This window comes from Sander vitreus, chromosome 14 (genome assembly GCF_031162955.1).
Source record: "Sander vitreus isolate 19-12246 chromosome 14, sanVit1, whole genome shotgun sequence".
Classification (NCBI taxonomy): Eukaryota; Metazoa; Chordata; class Actinopteri; order Perciformes; family Percidae; genus Sander; species Sander vitreus.
Window position 1 is genome coordinate 697,501 of NC_135868.1, and position 17,500 is coordinate 715,000.

Consider the following 17,500-nt stretch of genomic DNA (forward strand, 5'->3'; position numbering starts at 1 on the left):
TCCCCTTTAGAGCTATAAGTAAACGCGCTTGGTCGGGACTATTGACGTCCCCTTTAGCGCTATAAGTAAACGTGCTTGGTCGGGGACTATTGACGTCCCCTTTAGCGCTATAAGTAAACGTGCTTGGTCGGGACTATTGACGTCCCTTTAGCGCTATAAGTAAACGTGCTTGGTCGGGACTATTGACGTCCCTTTAGAGCTATAAGTAAACGTGCTTGGTCGGGACTATTGACGTCCCTTTAGCGCTATAAGTAAACGTGCTTGGTCGGGACTATTGACGTCCCTTTAGTGCTATAAGTAAACGAGCTTGGTCGGGACTATTGACGTCCCTTTTGATGCAGTTATGTTAAGGAAAGGGTCGTGGGTCGGCGTACGGTTCTGTGACACGCGGGAGGAAAGAAAAAAGCGACTACAGCAAGCGTGACGTGAACCCCGCTCTCCTGGGTGAAAGTCCTGTGTTTGACCCATCCACCCCCCCAACCAACCTCCTTACATACTCCTCTCTAAATCCTCTCTAACTGCTGCTCTCCCCGGTGCGTTACACAAACACGCTGAAAGACGCCTTTTTCGTCGCATCAGACGCTGACAGACACTGTCCAAACGTCCTGATTTTACCAGTTCACAATGAGAACGGGTTGGCTGTTATGGAGACGTATTACGTCTGGTCTCTTCGGTGTGTTCTGAGGCACTTTTTTGACCAACTCGGGGAGACTGATCAGCCCAACTGCCTTTTCTGCCGACGGTCGGCCGTCTGGTTGGTGTGTAACTGCCTTTAAAGAGAAGCCATGACTACGGACGAAGGGCTGAATATGCAACATTATCTAAACTCTGCAACTAAAACGTGTTTACTGTGTGATGCTGAAAAGATGGAGGCGCGTCCGTCATCAGCCTGCTCTCATCACAGTTACTAACAGAGTCTCTGTTTCTCAGGACAATTAACCCCGTCTGCACCTCTTATCTGTCCGTCCGTCCGTCTGTCCGTCTGTCCGTCTGTCTGTCTGTCTGTCTGTCTGTCACACTTCCTGTCTCTTTAACTGCGACTCAGATTACCCCGTCCACTCATCTGGAATCATTTAAATCCTCAGCTCACCATAGCTGAGTTATCTTCTGACTCTGACTGTTTTTAATATCAGAAATATGGGTTTCTTTCAACCAAATTGCCCAAAAATAACGTGGATATACGTTGTATTGAACCCATACAACATGTAAACAAAATAACGATTATTTACATTAAATGTTGGGTGTTTTATTTAATTTCATAGCATTTACAAAAATGTTTAAATGGTTTCAAAACCGTGTCCTGACTGTGATCCACTCAACATCCTCTGGTCTTAACAATTAGTCAAAATAATTCATAATTTCTGCTTTTTTTTAAACTTAAAAAAGTAGTATAATGTCATGTAAATTAGGTGTATTGACCATGAATTTAAAAAAAGTGACAAAAATGTTTTAAAAAGCCTCAAAAGCATCAAAAAAAAGGGACAAAAATGTTTTAAAAAGCCTCAAAAGCATAAAAAAAAGGGACAAAAATGTTTTAAAAAGCCTCAAAAGCATCAAAAAAAAAGGGACAAAAATGTGCCAAAAGTGCCACAAAAAAGTTCAATTTCAATTATTGTTGTAATGATTGTCCTTCTGGGTGAATGACAACAAGTTCCTGATCAACGGGAAGGGTTAAACAGCCAAAACATTACTTAGGTTCCTGTGATTTCTGCCTCCCGACCGATCCAACACAACCGAGGTGAATGAAAGTTAGTCTAAGCATTTCAAAAATGACTTTTCCAACATTTCCAACAACAGTATAAAACTGGATGGTGCTGCTAAGTGTGTGGCTGTAAATGCTGCTCTCCCGGTATGATTTGTTGTGTTTATAATCAATAAAAAATGTGTTAGGGTTAAAAGAAGAAGTGGTTTGGGCAGGTGTTGTTGCAGCTGGAGGTGTTTGATGTCTCTGAGCTCCTTACTGACGGATGTTTGTGTTGGAATGTGGGCAGAGCGAGGATTAGACTGAGGATTAGCCAGCTAATCCCTGAGCAGGACAGCGCTAATCCTCCTCCTTCTCATCCCTCACACCTCCGGACGCTGAGCCAATCAGACGCTACACAGCCAGGATCTGTGTGCCAATCAGACGCTACACAGCCAGGATCTGTGTGCCAAGACATCAGATGTTATAAACTACATGTGTTCTGTGTGCAGAAATCTTAATGTGTAAAGTAACTAGTAACTAAAGCTGGAACAGATGAATGTAGTGGAGTAACTAAAGTAACTAGTAACTAAAGCTGGAACAGATGAATGTAGTGGAGTAACTAAAGTAACTAGTAACTAAAGCTGTAACAGATGAATGTAGTGGAGAAACTAAAGTAACTAGTAACTAAAGTAACTAGTAACCAAAGCTGGAACAGATGAATGTAGCGGAGCAAACTAAAAGTAACTAGTAACCAAAGTAACTAGTAACTAAAGCTGGAACAGATGAATGTAGCGTGAGTAACTAAAGTAACTAGTAACTAAAACTGTAACAGATGAATGTAGTGGAGTAAACTAAAGTAACTAGTAACTAAAGCTGGAACAGATGAATGTAGCGAGTAACTAAAGTAACTAGTAACTAAAGCTGTAACAGATGAATGTAGCGGAGTAACTAAAGTAACTAGTAACTAAAGTAACTAGTAACTAAAGCTGGAACAGATGAATGTAGCGGAGTAACTAAAGTAACTAGTAACTAAAGCTGGAACAGATGAATGTAGCGGAGTAACTAAAGTAACTAGTAACTAAAGTAACTAGTAACCAAAGCTGGAACAGATGAATGTAGCGGAGTAATTCAAAGTAACTAGTAACCAAAGTAACTAGTAACTAAAGCTGTAACAGATGAATGTAGTGGAGTAACTAAAGTAACTAGTAACTAAAGCTGGAACAGATGAATGTAGCGGAGTAACTAAAGTAACTAGTAACTAAAGTAACTAGTAACTAAAGCTGGAACAGATGAATGTAGTGGAGAAACTAAAGTAACTAGTAACTAAAGTAACTAGTAACTAAAGCTGTAACAGATGAATGTAGTGGAGTAACTAAAGTAACTAGTAACTAAAGCTGGAACAGATGAATGTAGCGGAGTAACTAAAGTAACTAGTAACTAAAGTAACTAGTAACTAAAGCTGGAACAGATGAATGTAGCGGAGTAACTAAAGTAACTAGTAACTAAAGTAACTAGTAACTAAAGCTGGAACAGATGAATGTAGTGGAGTAACTAGAGTAACTAGTAACTAAAGGTGTAACAGATGAATGTAGCGGAGTAACTAAAGTAACTAGTAACTAAAGCTGGAACAGATGAATGTAGTGGAGTAACTAAAGTAACTAGTAACTAAAGCTGGAACAGATGAATGTAGCGGAGTAACTAAAGTAACTAGTAACTACCACTATATCACATGTAACTATTGACATTATACCCTATATCACATGTAACTATTGACATTATACCCTATATCACATGTAACTATTGACATTATACCCTATATCACATGTAACTATTGACATTATACCCTATATCACATTTAACTATTGACATTATACCCTATATCACATTTAACTATTGACATTATACCCTATATCACTTGTAACTATTGACATTATACCCTATATCACGTTTAACTATTGACATTATACCCTATATCACATGTAACTATTGACATTATACCCTATATCACCGATATTTAACCGACCTGACATGTCAACGTCCTGGGTAACATTTCTCCACACAGCAGCCTTTCTATTTCTATCTGTATGAGAGGTCATAGAGAATCGTACATTCAGACACTTATCAGTCCTTCTAGTCTTTCCGCCATTTTTGTGAGTCGCTTCCGAAGCTGTTCAGCGGTGTAGTACGACGTCCGCTGGGGCAGCCCGGTCGCACGGCAGTTTGTGTAAATGTCACGTTATTTTTAATCATTAATGTTGGGACGTTTTTCTCATTTTTTACGTGGTGGCCAGCATGAAAATGTGAAGTAATGTATTTCAATGGGAAGCATATTTCGTGGTCACAGCACGAAAATGGTATGGAGGTTGGTCGGGGTGGTGGATGGATCAAACAACACAGGACTTTCACCCGGGCGAGCGAGGATCGCGTCCTGCATGTGGCGTTTTGTTTCCCGTAGTCTTCCTAAACACAACCGTCCCGTTATTGTCACGCGTCCCCCAGCGGCCGTCTCCCGGCGTGTGAGGCGCCCTTTCCCTGTAGTGTTTTTCCTAAACCCAACCTCCGCCATCCCGTTATTGTCGCCCGTTATTGTCGCGCGTCCCCCGCGTCCCGGCATATGGGGCGTCCTTTTCCCAGCGTGTGAGGCGTCCTTTCCCCGTAGGGTATTTCGTGCTGGCCGCTACGTAAAAAAAACGAGAAAAACGTCCCCGTGAACACGTATCAATAGATTAAAAATAACGTGACATTTACACGAACTGCCGTGAGACCGGGTTGGCTGGGGGCGTATTACGGAGCTGATTTCAAGTGCCAGTGGGAAGGCGGCGTTAGACTGTAAACCTAGTTTACCTACGGGTACCAATGAAGTAACCTGAACCTGAACCTGAACCTGAACCTGAACCTGACTCTGCTCTGTGATACAGTGCCTGGAGTTCGGCGAGGGCTCGGTGACGGGCGACATGTGCGAGGATCTGTGCGTGCTCGGCCTCGTGGAGTACAAGCGCTGCCTCTACTACGAGAACGGGAAGAAGGTGATCGAGGCGCGCTGGAGAGGAAACCCCATCATCCTCAAGTCCAAACTGGAGAACTTCTCCTCCTACGAGCCCCTGGGGATACTGGACTACCAGGTGACTATAGGGGTGGACATCACAGGTTTTATCACCATATGATATTATATAGTATATATATTTTTTGAGTCTTTTGGCTTCTGGATTTTTTCTGTAGTAAGCTGAGACGTGGCTATGACATTGTGTTGTCTGTAACTCAGTCTGTCTTACAGCCTCTGTAACTAGGGCCTAGGATCACCCTGTTTCCTTTCCAATGATATCACATCCCTGAGTGTCAAAGTATATGGGAGCTCTACCACTTTAATTTGGGTATGACGTTTAGACCAAAAAGCTTGAAAATGCAGCCGTTTGTTAAGAAGTTAAACGTGTTATTAACGGCGTTAACGCAAACCCATTTTAACGGCGTCAATGTTGTTTTTGGCCTAGCAAACGTAGTTTTTTTCACATGCTGTTGCAACAACTAGTAACGTTAGAAACAAACTACAACACCACACCGGATCTAGCTAGACCGGAAACACAACAACAGGCGCCGCACACACTTGTTTGGGCTCGTGAGCCGGCCAAAGAGTAGTAGGCTAACGTTACGCTTTGAGTGGATGGCGAGCACGAGACGCCGAAATGGATGCCGGGAAGATTCTGAATGGAAAGTTTACTTTTAAAAAGCTGCCAAATGGTTCCATTGACAAGACCAAAGTGATCTGTGTGTTTGGTCGTTGTGAACTGAGCTATCATCGCAGCACGTCCAGTCTTCGAGTCATCGCAGCACACCCCCCCCCCATCCCGCCCCCCGGCTCGAATGTCTAACTCCGCTTATTATGATTGGCTGAAAGAAAACAGCAGACAGATGAGAAGAAGTCTGTTCTTTGAGGCGCGCTGATCGACCCAGATGCATGAAACCTGTAATTGGTGCAGCTTCACTCAGCTGTGACCCAAAGTTCCCCTGAGAGTGTCTGACCGTCTCTCTCTCTGACCGTCTCTCTCTCTGACTGTCTCTCTCTCTCTGACCGTCTCTCTCTCTCTGACCGTCTCTCTCTCTCTGACCGTCTCTCTCTCTCTGACCGTCTCTCTCTCTGACCGTCTCTCTCTCTGACCGTCTCTCTCTCTCTGACCGTCTATCTCTCTGACCGTCTCTCTCTCTCTGACCGTCTCTCTCTCTCTGACCGTCTCTCTCTCTGACCGTCTCTCTCTGACTGCCTTCTCTCTCTGACCGTCTCTCTCTCTGACCGCTCTCTGACCGTCTCTCTGACCGACCCTCTCTCTCTCTGACCGTCTCTCTTCTGACCGCTCTCTCTCTGACCGTCTCTCTCTCTGACCGTCTCTCTCTCTCTGACCGTTTCTCTCTCTGACCGTCTTTCTCTCTGACCGTCTCTCTCTCTCTGACCGTCTCTCTTCTGACCGTCTCTCTCTTCTGACCGTCTCTCTCTCTGACCGTCTCTCTCTCTCTCTGACTCGTCTCTCGCTCTCTCTCTCTGACCGTCTCTTCTCTGACCGTCTCTCTCTCTCTGACCGTCTCTCTCTCTCTCTCTCTGACCGTCTCTCTCTCTGACCGTCTCTCTCTCTCTCTCTCTCTGACCGTCTCTCTCTCTCTGACCGTCTCTCTCTCTCTCGACCGTCTCTCTCTCTCTCTGACCGTCTCTCTGACTCTCTCTCTCTGACCGTCTCTCTCTCTCTGACCGTCTCTCTGACCGCTCTCTTTCTGACCGTCTCTCTCTCTGACCGCTCTCTTCTGACCGTCTCTCTCTCTCTCTCTCTCTGACCGTCTCTCTCTCTGACCGCCTCTCTCTCTCTCTGACCGTCTCTCTCTCTGACCGTCTGACCGTCTCTCTCTGACCGCTCTCTCTCTGACAGGACGCAGCGGAGGAACTCTCCCCCGCTGGACGTGGTCTTCTACGCAACTTTGGAAGTAAGTTCAGACTCAACAACTCTGCATATATATATATATATATATATATACACACACACACACACAACCGGTCAAAAGACACACACACACAAGCACAGACAGACAGACACACACCCAAACACACGCACAAACACACACACACACACACACACACACACACACACACACACACACACGTACCAGCATACTCAACATATATATTTTTTTCTTTACAGTCACACTCACAAAAACAACGAGATTAGCAAAAAGTGATGTGAAATCATATTAAATATACTGTGCTGTATATACCTATATATTAATTATTATGTACTATATATTTCTCCACACAGCAGCCTTTCTATTTCTATCTGTATGAGAGGTCATAGAGAATCGTACATTCAGACACTTATCAGTCCTTCTAGTCTTTCCGCCATTTTTGTGAGTCGCTTCCCAGAAGCTGTTCAGCGGTGTAGTACGACGTCCGCTGGGGCAGCCCGGTCGCACGGCAGTTTGTGTAAATGTCACGTTATTTTTAATCATTAATGTTGGGACGTTTTTCTCATTTTTTACGTGGTGGCCAGCATGAAAATGTGAAGTAATGTATTTCAATGGGAAGCATATTTCGTGGTCACAGCACGAAAATGGTATGGAGGTTGGTCGGGGTGGTGGATGGATCAAACAACACAGGACTTTCACCCGGGCGAGCGAGGATCGCGTCCTGCATGTGGCGTTTTGTTTCCCGTAGTCTTCCTAAACACAACCGTCCCGTTATTGTCACCCGTCCCCAGCGGCCGTCTCCCGGCGTGTGAGGCGCCCTTTCCCTGTAGTGTTTTTCCTAAACCCAACCTCCGCCATCCCGTTATTGTCGCCCGTTATTGTCGCGCGTCCCCCGCGTCCCGGCATATGGGGCGTCCTTTTCCCAGCGTGTGAGGCGTCCTTTCCCCGTAGGGTATTTCGTGCTGGCCGCTACGTAAAAAAAACGAGAAAAACGTCCCCGTGAACACGTATCAATAGATTAAAAATAACGTGACATTTACACGAACTGCCGTGAGACCGGGTTGGCTGGGGGCGTATTACGGAGCTGATTTCAAGTGCCAGTGGGAAGGCGGCGTTAGACTGTAAACCTAGTTTACCTACGGGTACCAATGAAGTAACCTGAACCTGAACCTGAACCTGAACCTGACTCTGCTCTGTGATACAGTGCCTGGAGTTCGGCGAGGGCTCGGTGACGGGCGACATGTGCGAGGATCTGTGCGTGCTCGGCCTCGTGGAGTACAAGCGCTGCCTCTACTACGAGAACGGGAAGAAGGTGATCGAGGCGCGCTGGAGAGGAAACCCCATCATCCTCAAGTCCAAACTGGAGAACTTCTCCTCCTACGAGCCCCTGGGGATACTGGACTACCAGGTGACTATAGGGGTGGACATCACAGGTTTTATCACCATATGATATTATATAGTATATATATTTTTGAGTCTTTTGGCTTCTGGATTTTTTCTGTAGTAAGCTGAGACGTGGCTATGACATTGTGTTGTCTGTAACTCAGTCTGTCTTACAGCCTCTGTAACTAGGGCCTAGGATCACCCTGTTTCCTTTCCAATGATATCACATCCCTGAGTGTCAAAGTATATGGGAGCTCTACCACTTTAATTTGGGTATGACGTTTAGACCAAAAAGCTTGAAAATGCAGCCGTTTGTTAAGAAGTTAAACGTGTTATTAACGGCGTTAACGCAAACCCATTTTAACGGCGTCAATGTTGTTTTTGGCCTAGCAAACGTAGTTTTTTTCACATGCTGTTGCAACAACTAGTAACGTTAGAAAAACTACAACACCACACCGGATCTAGCTAGACCGGAAACACAACAACAGGCGCGCCGCACACACTTGTTTGGGCTCGTGAGCCGGCCAAAGAGTAGTAGGCTAACGTTACGCTTTGAGTGGATGGCGAGCACGAGACGCCGAAATGGATGCCGGGAAGATTCTGAATGGAAAGTTTACTTTTAAAAAGCTGCCAAATGGTTTCATTGACAAGACCAAAGTGATCTGTGTGTTTGGTCGTTGTGAACTGAGCTATCATCGCAGCACGTACAGTCTTCGAGTCATCGCAGCACACCCCCCCCATCCCGCCCCCCGGCTCGAATGTCTAACTCCGCTTATTATGATTGGCTGAAAGAAAACAGCAGACAGATGAGAAGAAGTCTGTTCTTTGAGGCGCGCTGATCGACCCAGATGCATGAAACCTGTAATTGGTGCAGCTTCACTCAGCTGTGACCCAAAGTTCCCCTGAGAGTGTCTGACCGTCTCTCTCTCTGACCGTCTCTCTCTCTGACCGTCTCTCTCTCTGACCGCTCTCTCTCTCTGACCGTCTCTCTCTCTGACCGTCCCTCTCTCTGACCGTCTCTCTCTGACCGTCTCCCTCTCTGACCGTCTCTCTCTCTCTGACCGTCTCTCTCTCTGACCGTCTTCTCTCTCTCTGACCGTCTCTCTCTGACCGTCTCTCTCTGACCGTCTCTCTCTCTCTGACCGTCTTCTCTCTGACCGCTCTCTCTGACCGTCTCTGACTGCTCTCTGACCGTCTCTCTGACCGTCTCTCTCTCTCTGACCGTCTTTCTGACTGCCTTTCTGACCGTCTCTCTGACCGTCTCTCTCTCTGACCGTCTTTCTCTCTGACCGTCTCTCTTCTGACCGTCTCTCTCTCTGACCGCTCTCTCTGACCGTCTCTCTCTCTGACCGTCTCTCTTCTGACCGTCTGACCGTCTCTCTCTGACTGCTCTCTCTCTCTCTGACCGTCTCTCTCTCTCTGACCGTCTCTCTCTCTGACCGTCTCTCTCTGACTGTCTCTCTCGACCGTCTCTCTCTTCTGACCGTCTCTCTCTGACCGTCTCTCTCTCTCTGACCGTCTCTCTCTCTGACCGTCTCTCTCTCTCTGACCGTCTCTCTCTCTCTGACCGTCTCTCTCTCTCTCTCTCTCTCTCTCTCTCTCTCTCTCTCTCTCTCTCTCTCTCTCTCTCTCTCTCTCTCTCTCTCCGTCTCTCTCTCTCTCTCTCTCTCTCTCTCTCTCTCTCTCTCTCTCTCACCGTCTCTCTCTCTGACCGTCTCTCTCTCTCTGACCGTCTCTGACCGTCTCTCTCTCTGACCGTCTCTCTCTCTGACCGTCTCTCTCTGACAGGACGCAGCGGAGGAACTCTCCCCGCTGGACGTGGTCTTCTACGCAACTTTGGAAGTAAGTTCAGACTCAACAACTCTGCATATATATATATATATATATATATACACACACACACACACACACAACCGGTCAAAAGACACACACACACAAGCACAGACAGACAGACACACACCCAAACACACGCACAAACACACACACACAAACACACACACACACACACACACACACACGTTACCAGCATACTCAACATATATATTTTTTTCTTTACAGTCACACTCACAAAAACAACGAGATTAGCAAAAATGATGTGAAATCATATTAAATATACTGTGCTGTATATACCTATATATTAATTATTATGTACTATATATTTCTCTTTCTCAGACCACTTAGTTTTTATTAGTGTTCAGATATCTGACAGACTAGACTGATGTTTCCCTAAACTGACTCATTATTTTAAGATATTATTGAAGGGATTGTTTCATGTTATTTTCTATCATTATAGATCATTACTCCTTTGGGTTTTTAGTTTGTCACGTGGGTTTTTGTGTGTATTTTTGTCTGTTTGTGTGTGTTTTGTGAGTTTTTTGTGTACATTTTTGTCTGTTTTGTGTGGTTGTTGTGAGTTTGTGTGTTTTTTGTCTAATTTTGTCTGTTTTTTGGAAATTTTGTGTGTGTTTTGTGTGGTTTTCGTGAGTTTTTTGTGTGTATTTTTGTCTGTTTTTGTCTGTTTTGTGCGTAAAGAAACTAAATCACCACTTACCTGTGAGTGCATCTTACTTTCCGTCTGATCTCAGGTGCGAAACTCTCTGGGTCTGGCGCAGGCGGCCGAGGACGAGGACGAGGACGAGGACGAGGACGGAGGAGGAGGAGGAGGAAGAGGGGGGAACAGCTCTCTGGCCAGACTCTGGGAGAAGAAGCTGAAGAGCAGAGACACCAGTTTCTCCCGAGCCGAGCTGGCGTCGCTGTGGTCTCTGCTGCAGCAGGAAGAGTACACCTTCCTCCGGTAAAACATCCACTCACACCACAACTACTGCTACTCACATCTCCTGGAAGAAAGGTTCAAGATAAGAAGGAAAGAAAATCACAAAAAGATAGAAAAAAGCCACAAATACTTCAAAGAAATGTCCAAAAAGGAGACAAAACCGTCAGAAAAAGCAACAAACAGCAAAAAAGGCAAACGAAACGATGGAGAAAGCGACAAAAATAGGCAAAGGGGGCGCCAGGGCAGCTCAGCTGGTAGAGCGGGCGCCCAAATATAGAGGCTTACTCCTCGACGTAACGGCCGCGGGGTTTGTCTCTTTTGTTTGACATTTTCATTTTGACAACACAGATGTTTCCCTAAACTGACTCATTATTTTAAGATATGATTTAAGGATTGTTTCATGTTATATATATATATATGGGGTTTTACTTTTTGGGGTTTTTAGTTTGTCACGTGGGTTTTTTAGTGTGTTTAGTGTAAGTTTTTGTCTGTTTATGTGTGTTTTTTGAGTATTTCTGACTATTTTTGTCTGTTTTTGTGTGTTTTTTGTGTGTTTTTTGAGTATTTTTGACTATTTTTGTCTGTTTTTGTGTGTTTTTTGAGTATTTTTGACTATTTGTGTCTGTTTTTGTGAATATTACAGTCAGTATAACATATATGTGTGTGTATATTACAGTCAGTATAATATATATGTGTGTGTATATTACAGTCAGTATAACATATATGTGTGTGTATATTACAGTCAGTATAATATATATGTGTGTGTATATTACAGTCAGTATAATATATATGTGTGTGTATATTACAGTCAGTATAACATATATATGTGTATATTATAGTCAGTATAAAGGTATCTGTGTGTGTATATTATAGTCAGTATAAAGGTATCTGTGTGTGTATATTATAGTCAGTATAAAGGTATCTGTGTGTGTATATTATAGTCAGTATAAAGGTATCTGTGTGTGTATTTGTGTGGTCAGAGTGCTGCAGGACCTGAGCACCCACGTGGCGAAGGTTTTGGGTTCCTGCGGTCATTTCTACGCCGTAGAGTTCCTGTCTGCCGGCCATGCCTGGGACCAGAACATCTTCTCCCTGGAGGAGGCCCGGGGGTCCGGGGCCCGGGGGTCCGGGGCCCGGGGGTCCGGGGCCCGGGGCCGCTGGAGCGCCAGAGAGATGGTGCACCGCATCGCGCTGAGCTTCCTGGACATGGTGTGGCACTTTGACAACGACTTCACCCACAGACTGCACCTGTGTGACATCAAACCAGAGAACTTCGCCATCAGGAAAGATCTGACGGTGAGTTTACATTATTATTACAGATTATTACAGATTATTACAGATTACAGTTTATAACAGTTTATTACAGATTATAACAGTTTATTATAACAGATTATTACAGATTATTATAGATTATTACAGATTATTATAGATTATTACAGATTATTATAGATTATTACAGATTATTACAGATTATTACAGTATTATTATAGATTATTACAGATTATTATAGATTATTAGATTATTATTACAGTTTATTATAACAGATTATTACAGATTATTACAGATTATAACAGTTTATTACAGTTTATTACAGTTTATTACAGTTTATAACAGATTATTACAGTTTATTACAGTTTATTATTACAGATTATTACAGATTATAACAGATTATTACAGTTTATTACAGTTTATTACAGTTTATAACAGATTATTACAGTTTATTACAGTTTATTATAACAGATTATTACAGATTATAACAGATTATTACAGTTTATTACAGTTTATTATAACAGTTTATTATAACAGATTATTATAGATTATTACAGATTATTATAGATTATTACAGATTATTACAGATTATTACAGATTATTATTACAGATTCATATATTAGAGCTCATTCATTTAATTTAGATTTATAGATAGATAACTGTATGTGTGTGTGTGTGTGTGTGTCTGTGTGTGTGTGTGTGTGTGTGTGTGTGTGTGTGTGTGTGTGTGTGTGTGTGTGTGTGTGTGTGTGTGTGTGTGTGTGTGTGTGTGTGTGTGTGTGTGTGTGTGTGTGTGTGTGTGTGTGTGTGTGTGTGTGTGTGTGTGTGTGTGTGTGTGTGTGTCTGTGTGTGTGTGTGTGTGTGTGTCTCTGTGTGTGCGTGTGTGTGTCTGGGTGTTTGTGTGTGTGTGTGTGTCTGTGAGTCTGTGCGTGTGTGTGTGTGTGTGTGTGTGTCTGTGTGTGCGTGTGTGTGTGTGTGTGTGTGTGTGTGTGTCTGTGTGTGTGTCTGTATGTGTGTGTGTGTGTGTGTCTGTGTGTGTGTGTGTGTGTGTGTCTGTGTGTGTGTCTGTGTGTGCGTCTGTGTGTGTGTGTGTGTGTCTGTGTGTGTGTCTGTATGTGTGTGTGTGTGTGTGTGTGTGTGTGTGTGTGTGTGTGTGTGTGTGTGTGTGTGTGTGTGTGTGTGTGTGTGTGTGTGTGTGTGTGTGTGTGTCTGTGTGTGTGTGTGTGTCTGTGTGTGCTCTGTGTGTGTGTCTGTGTGTGTGTGTGTGTGTGTGTGTGTGTGTGTCTGTGTGTGCGTCTGTGTGTGTGTGTGTGTGTGTGTGTGTCTGTGTGTCTGTGTGTGTGTGTGTGTGTGTGTGTGTGTGTGTCTGTGTGTGTGTGTGTCTGTGTGTGTGTCTGTGTGTGTGCTGCAGGTGGTGGCGATCGACGTGGACATGGCGTTCTTCGAGCCGAAGATGCGAGACATCCTGGACCAGAACTGCAGCAGCGACGACGACTGTAACTTCTTCGACTGCTCGTCCAGCTGCAACCTCGACAAGCAGCGCTGTCACGCAGACCGCCGCAACAGCAACCTGAAGGTCAGTGAGACGGGTCAGAGAGACGGGTCAGAGAGACGGGTCAGAGAGACGGGTCAGCAGATCATCAGTTTGATTTCATTTATTCAAACTTAGAATTAGCATGTGTCTTTCACAACTTAAACATGATTAACCCTCCTGTTGTCTTCCTGTCGACCTGCAACTTTGGGTTTTATTGGGTCGAAATTTCAACATTTTGTTGTTCATTTTCTACACTTTTCTCGATGTTTTTTTCCATGTTTTTTGTCACTTTCTGGGCGTTTTTTTTATTATGTTTTTGCCCATTTCTTTATGTTTTTTCCATTTTTTTTGTCACTTTTTGGGCGTTTTTTTTATTATGTTTTTGCCCATTTCTTTATGTTTTTTCCACTTTTTTCAATTTTTTTTGTCACTTTTTGGGCGTTTTTTTTATTATGTTTTTGCCCATTTTTTTATGTTTTTTTCCACTTTTTTTCAATTTTTTTTGTCACTTTTTGGGCGTTTTTTTTATTATGTTTTTGCCCATTTCTTTATGTTTTTTCCACTTTTTTCCATTTTTTTGTCACTTTTTGGGGTTTTTTTTATTATGTTTTTGCCCATTTTTAACACATTTTTTTTCACTTTTTTCCATTTTTTTTTGTCACTTTTTGGGCGTTTTTTTTATTATGTTTTTGCCCATTTTTTATGTTTTTTTCCACTTTTTTCCATTTTTTTTTGTCAATTTTTTTGGGGGTTTTTTTTATTATGTTTTTGCCCATTTTTTAACACGTTTTTTCCACTTTTTTCCATTTTTTTGTCACTTTTATGTTAACAAGTTTTTGTCACTTTTCTCGATGTTTTTGTCGATTTTATCCCAATTTTTTTTCGGCTTTTTTTTAAATCATGTTTTTGTCAATTATTTGCAACATTTTTTTGTTTTGCTTTTTCACTTGTTTCCAATTTTTTTAAACACGTTTCTGTCATTTTGGCAACGTTTCTGATGTTTCTGATGTTTTTTTTGTCGGTTTTTTTCCTGCGTTTTGTAGCTTTTTCCAACATGAAGTCACTCTTTTCAACGTTCTTTTGTTATAGTTCAGATATAGAAAATATGAGGACAACAACAGGAGAGTTAAACTAGAATTACCACCAGAAAGTCAAACTCTTAAAGTATCTGAAAAGTATATTTCAAAGTATAATTCAAAGTGTATTAAAAGCAGGTTTTTCTAATAAAATATCTCTTCACGGAGGATTTCCAGAGCCGATCTCTCAGCAGGTTCCAGCCTTGTAATTATCATTCCCCGCGCTGCTTTACTGCACGCCTATAATTAAAGGTTGTGGAAGATAGATTACCCAGAATGCTTGAGGAACAGACAACCCTATAATTCATCAGACGGAGGCGGCCGTACGGGAGAAAAAGCTTCGGCACAGATACCCGAGAAAAGAAAAGAGTTCAGAGTCCCGTACGAGCGGCGGGGGTTGAACGGAGAAGCGCTGGCACACGAGAAAGCCACGGAGAGCTGGAGGATTTCATTTAGTTAACCGTCGTCGTGTCGTCTTCCCGTCGACCTGCAACTCTGGGTTTTTCTGGGTCAAAATTTCCACATTTTGTTGTTGTTTTTCTACACCTTTCATGACGTTTTTGTCTATTTTTTTGGTCGCTTTTTTCCAATATTTTTGTCACTTTTTGGGGTTTTTTTTATTTATGTTTCTGCCCATTTTTAACATGTTTTTTTTTCACTTTTTTCCAATATTTTTGTCACTTTTTGTTTTTTTTTATTTATGTTTCTGCCCATTTTTAACATGTTTTTTTTTTCACTTTTTTCCAATATTTTTGTCACTTTTTGTTTTTTTTTATTTATGTTTCTGCCCATTTTTAACATGTTTTTTTTCCACTTTTTTCCAATATTTTTTGTCACTTTTTGGGTTTTTTTTTATTTATGTTTTTGCCCATTTTTAACATGTTTTTTTCTTCACTTTTTTCCAATATTTTTATCACTTTTTGTTTTTTTTTATTTATGTTTCTGCCCATTTTTAACATGTTTTTTTCTTCACTTTTTTCCAATATTTTTGTCACTTTTTGGGGTTTTTTTTATTTATGTTTCTGCCCATTTTTAACATGTTTTTTTTCTTCACTTTTTTCCAATATTTTTGTCACTTTTTTTTATTTTTTATTTATGTTTCTGCACATTTTTAACATGTTTTTTTTTCATTTTTTTCCAATATTTTTTGTCACTTTTTTTTATTTTTTATTTATGTTTCTGCACATTTTTAACATGTTTTTTTTCACTTTTTTCCAATATTTTTGTCACTTTTTGGGTTTTTTTTTATTTATGTTTCTGCCCATTTTTAACATGTTTTTTTTTTCATTTTTTTCCAATATTTTTGTCACTTTTTGGGTTTTTTTTTATTTATGTTTCTGCCCATTTTTAACATGTTTTTTTTTCACTTTTTTCCAATATTTTTGTCACTTTTATTTTAACAAGTTTTTGTCACTTTTGCCGATGTTTTTGATGTTTTTTTTTACAAAATTAAAAAAAATGTATGCGTATTATTAGACAACGTTGTATTTTTGTTGACTTTTTATCCTCATCGTCTTCAGGACATTTCAGTCTTGACTGACCAATGAAAAGATCGTATAAAATCCTCATTTAATAATAAAAAAACCTTATTAATATGTGAAAAAGTCATCACTAATTTAGCACATTTTAAATAAAAAAAGACTGATTCTAATGCTCCGTTTGATCTATTATTTCATATTTCAGATTGTCAGCTTTCTGCAAATATCAAAGAAACATTTAAGTGTCAGCACCAACTTTTAATAATACTTCTATTTATACTTTTTATTTCTGATTGAAAAACAGTATTTTTGTTGAAGTTCCAGAAGAATCTTTCTGTAAAAATGTTGTTTATTTATAGTTTTATTTATGAAGTCTATGGTCTTAGGGATACACTGTACTACACATACTTTATAGTGTATTTTAGGAAGATACACTGTACTATACATACTTTATAGTGTATTTTAAAGGAAGATACACTGTACTACACATACTTTATAGTGTATTTTAAAGGAAGATACACTGTACTACACATACTTTATAGTGTATTTTAGGAAGATACACTGTACTATACATACTTTATAGTGTATTTTAGGAAGATACACTGTACTATACATACTTTATAGTGTATTTTAAAGGAAGATACACTGTACTATACATACTTTATAGTGTATTTTAAAGGAAGATACACTGTACTACACATACTTTATAGTGTATTTTAGGAAGATACACTGTACTACACATACTTTATAGTGTATTTTAAAGGAAGATACACTGTACTACACATACTTTATAGTGTATTTTAGGAAGATACACTGTACTATACATACTTTATAGTGTATTTTAAAGGAAGATACACTGTACTACACATACTTTATAGTGTATTTTAGGAAGATACACTGTACTACACATACTTTATAGTGTATTTTAGGAAGATACACTGTACTATACATACTTTGTAGTGTATTTTAAAGGAAGATACACTGTACTATACATACTTTATAGTGTATTTTAAAGGAAGATACACTGTACTATACATACTTTATAGTGTATTTTAAAGGAAGATACACTGTACTACACATACTTTATAGTGTATTTTAAAGGAAGATACACTGAACTACACATACTTTATAGTGTATTTTAAAGGAAGATACACTGTACTACACATACTTTATAGTGTATTTTAAAGGAAGATACACTGACTACACATACTTTATAGTGTATTTTTAAAGGAAGATACGTACTACACATACTTTATAGTGTATTTTAGGAAGATACACTGTACTATACATACTTTATAGTGTATTTTAAAGGAAGATACACTGTACTACACATACTTTATAGTGTATTTTAGGAAGATACAC

General features: G+C 40.9%; 1 protein-coding gene across 2 annotated transcripts in view; it reads left to right on the top strand.

Moving 5' to 3' along the window:
- dipk1c (divergent protein kinase domain 1C) overlaps positions 1 to 17,500 on the top strand; it is a 64,671-nt gene that overhangs the window by 38,787 nt on the left and 8,384 nt on the right. Inside the window, exons 3-7 of one of the 2 annotated variants that reach the window (XM_078267861.1) lie at positions 4,603 to 4,806; positions 9,797 to 9,850; positions 10,594 to 10,802; positions 11,762 to 12,077; positions 13,462 to 13,626. In XM_078267861.1, coding sequence (XP_078123987.1) covers positions 4,603 to 4,806; positions 9,797 to 9,850; positions 10,594 to 10,802; positions 11,762 to 12,077; positions 13,462 to 13,626 — 948 coding nt within the window. Of the gene's footprint in view, positions 1 to 4,602; positions 4,807 to 7,804; positions 8,034 to 9,796; positions 9,851 to 10,593; positions 10,803 to 11,761; positions 12,078 to 13,461; positions 13,627 to 17,500 lie in introns of those variants that run through there. The other variant, XM_078267860.1, reaches the window with a different exon arrangement.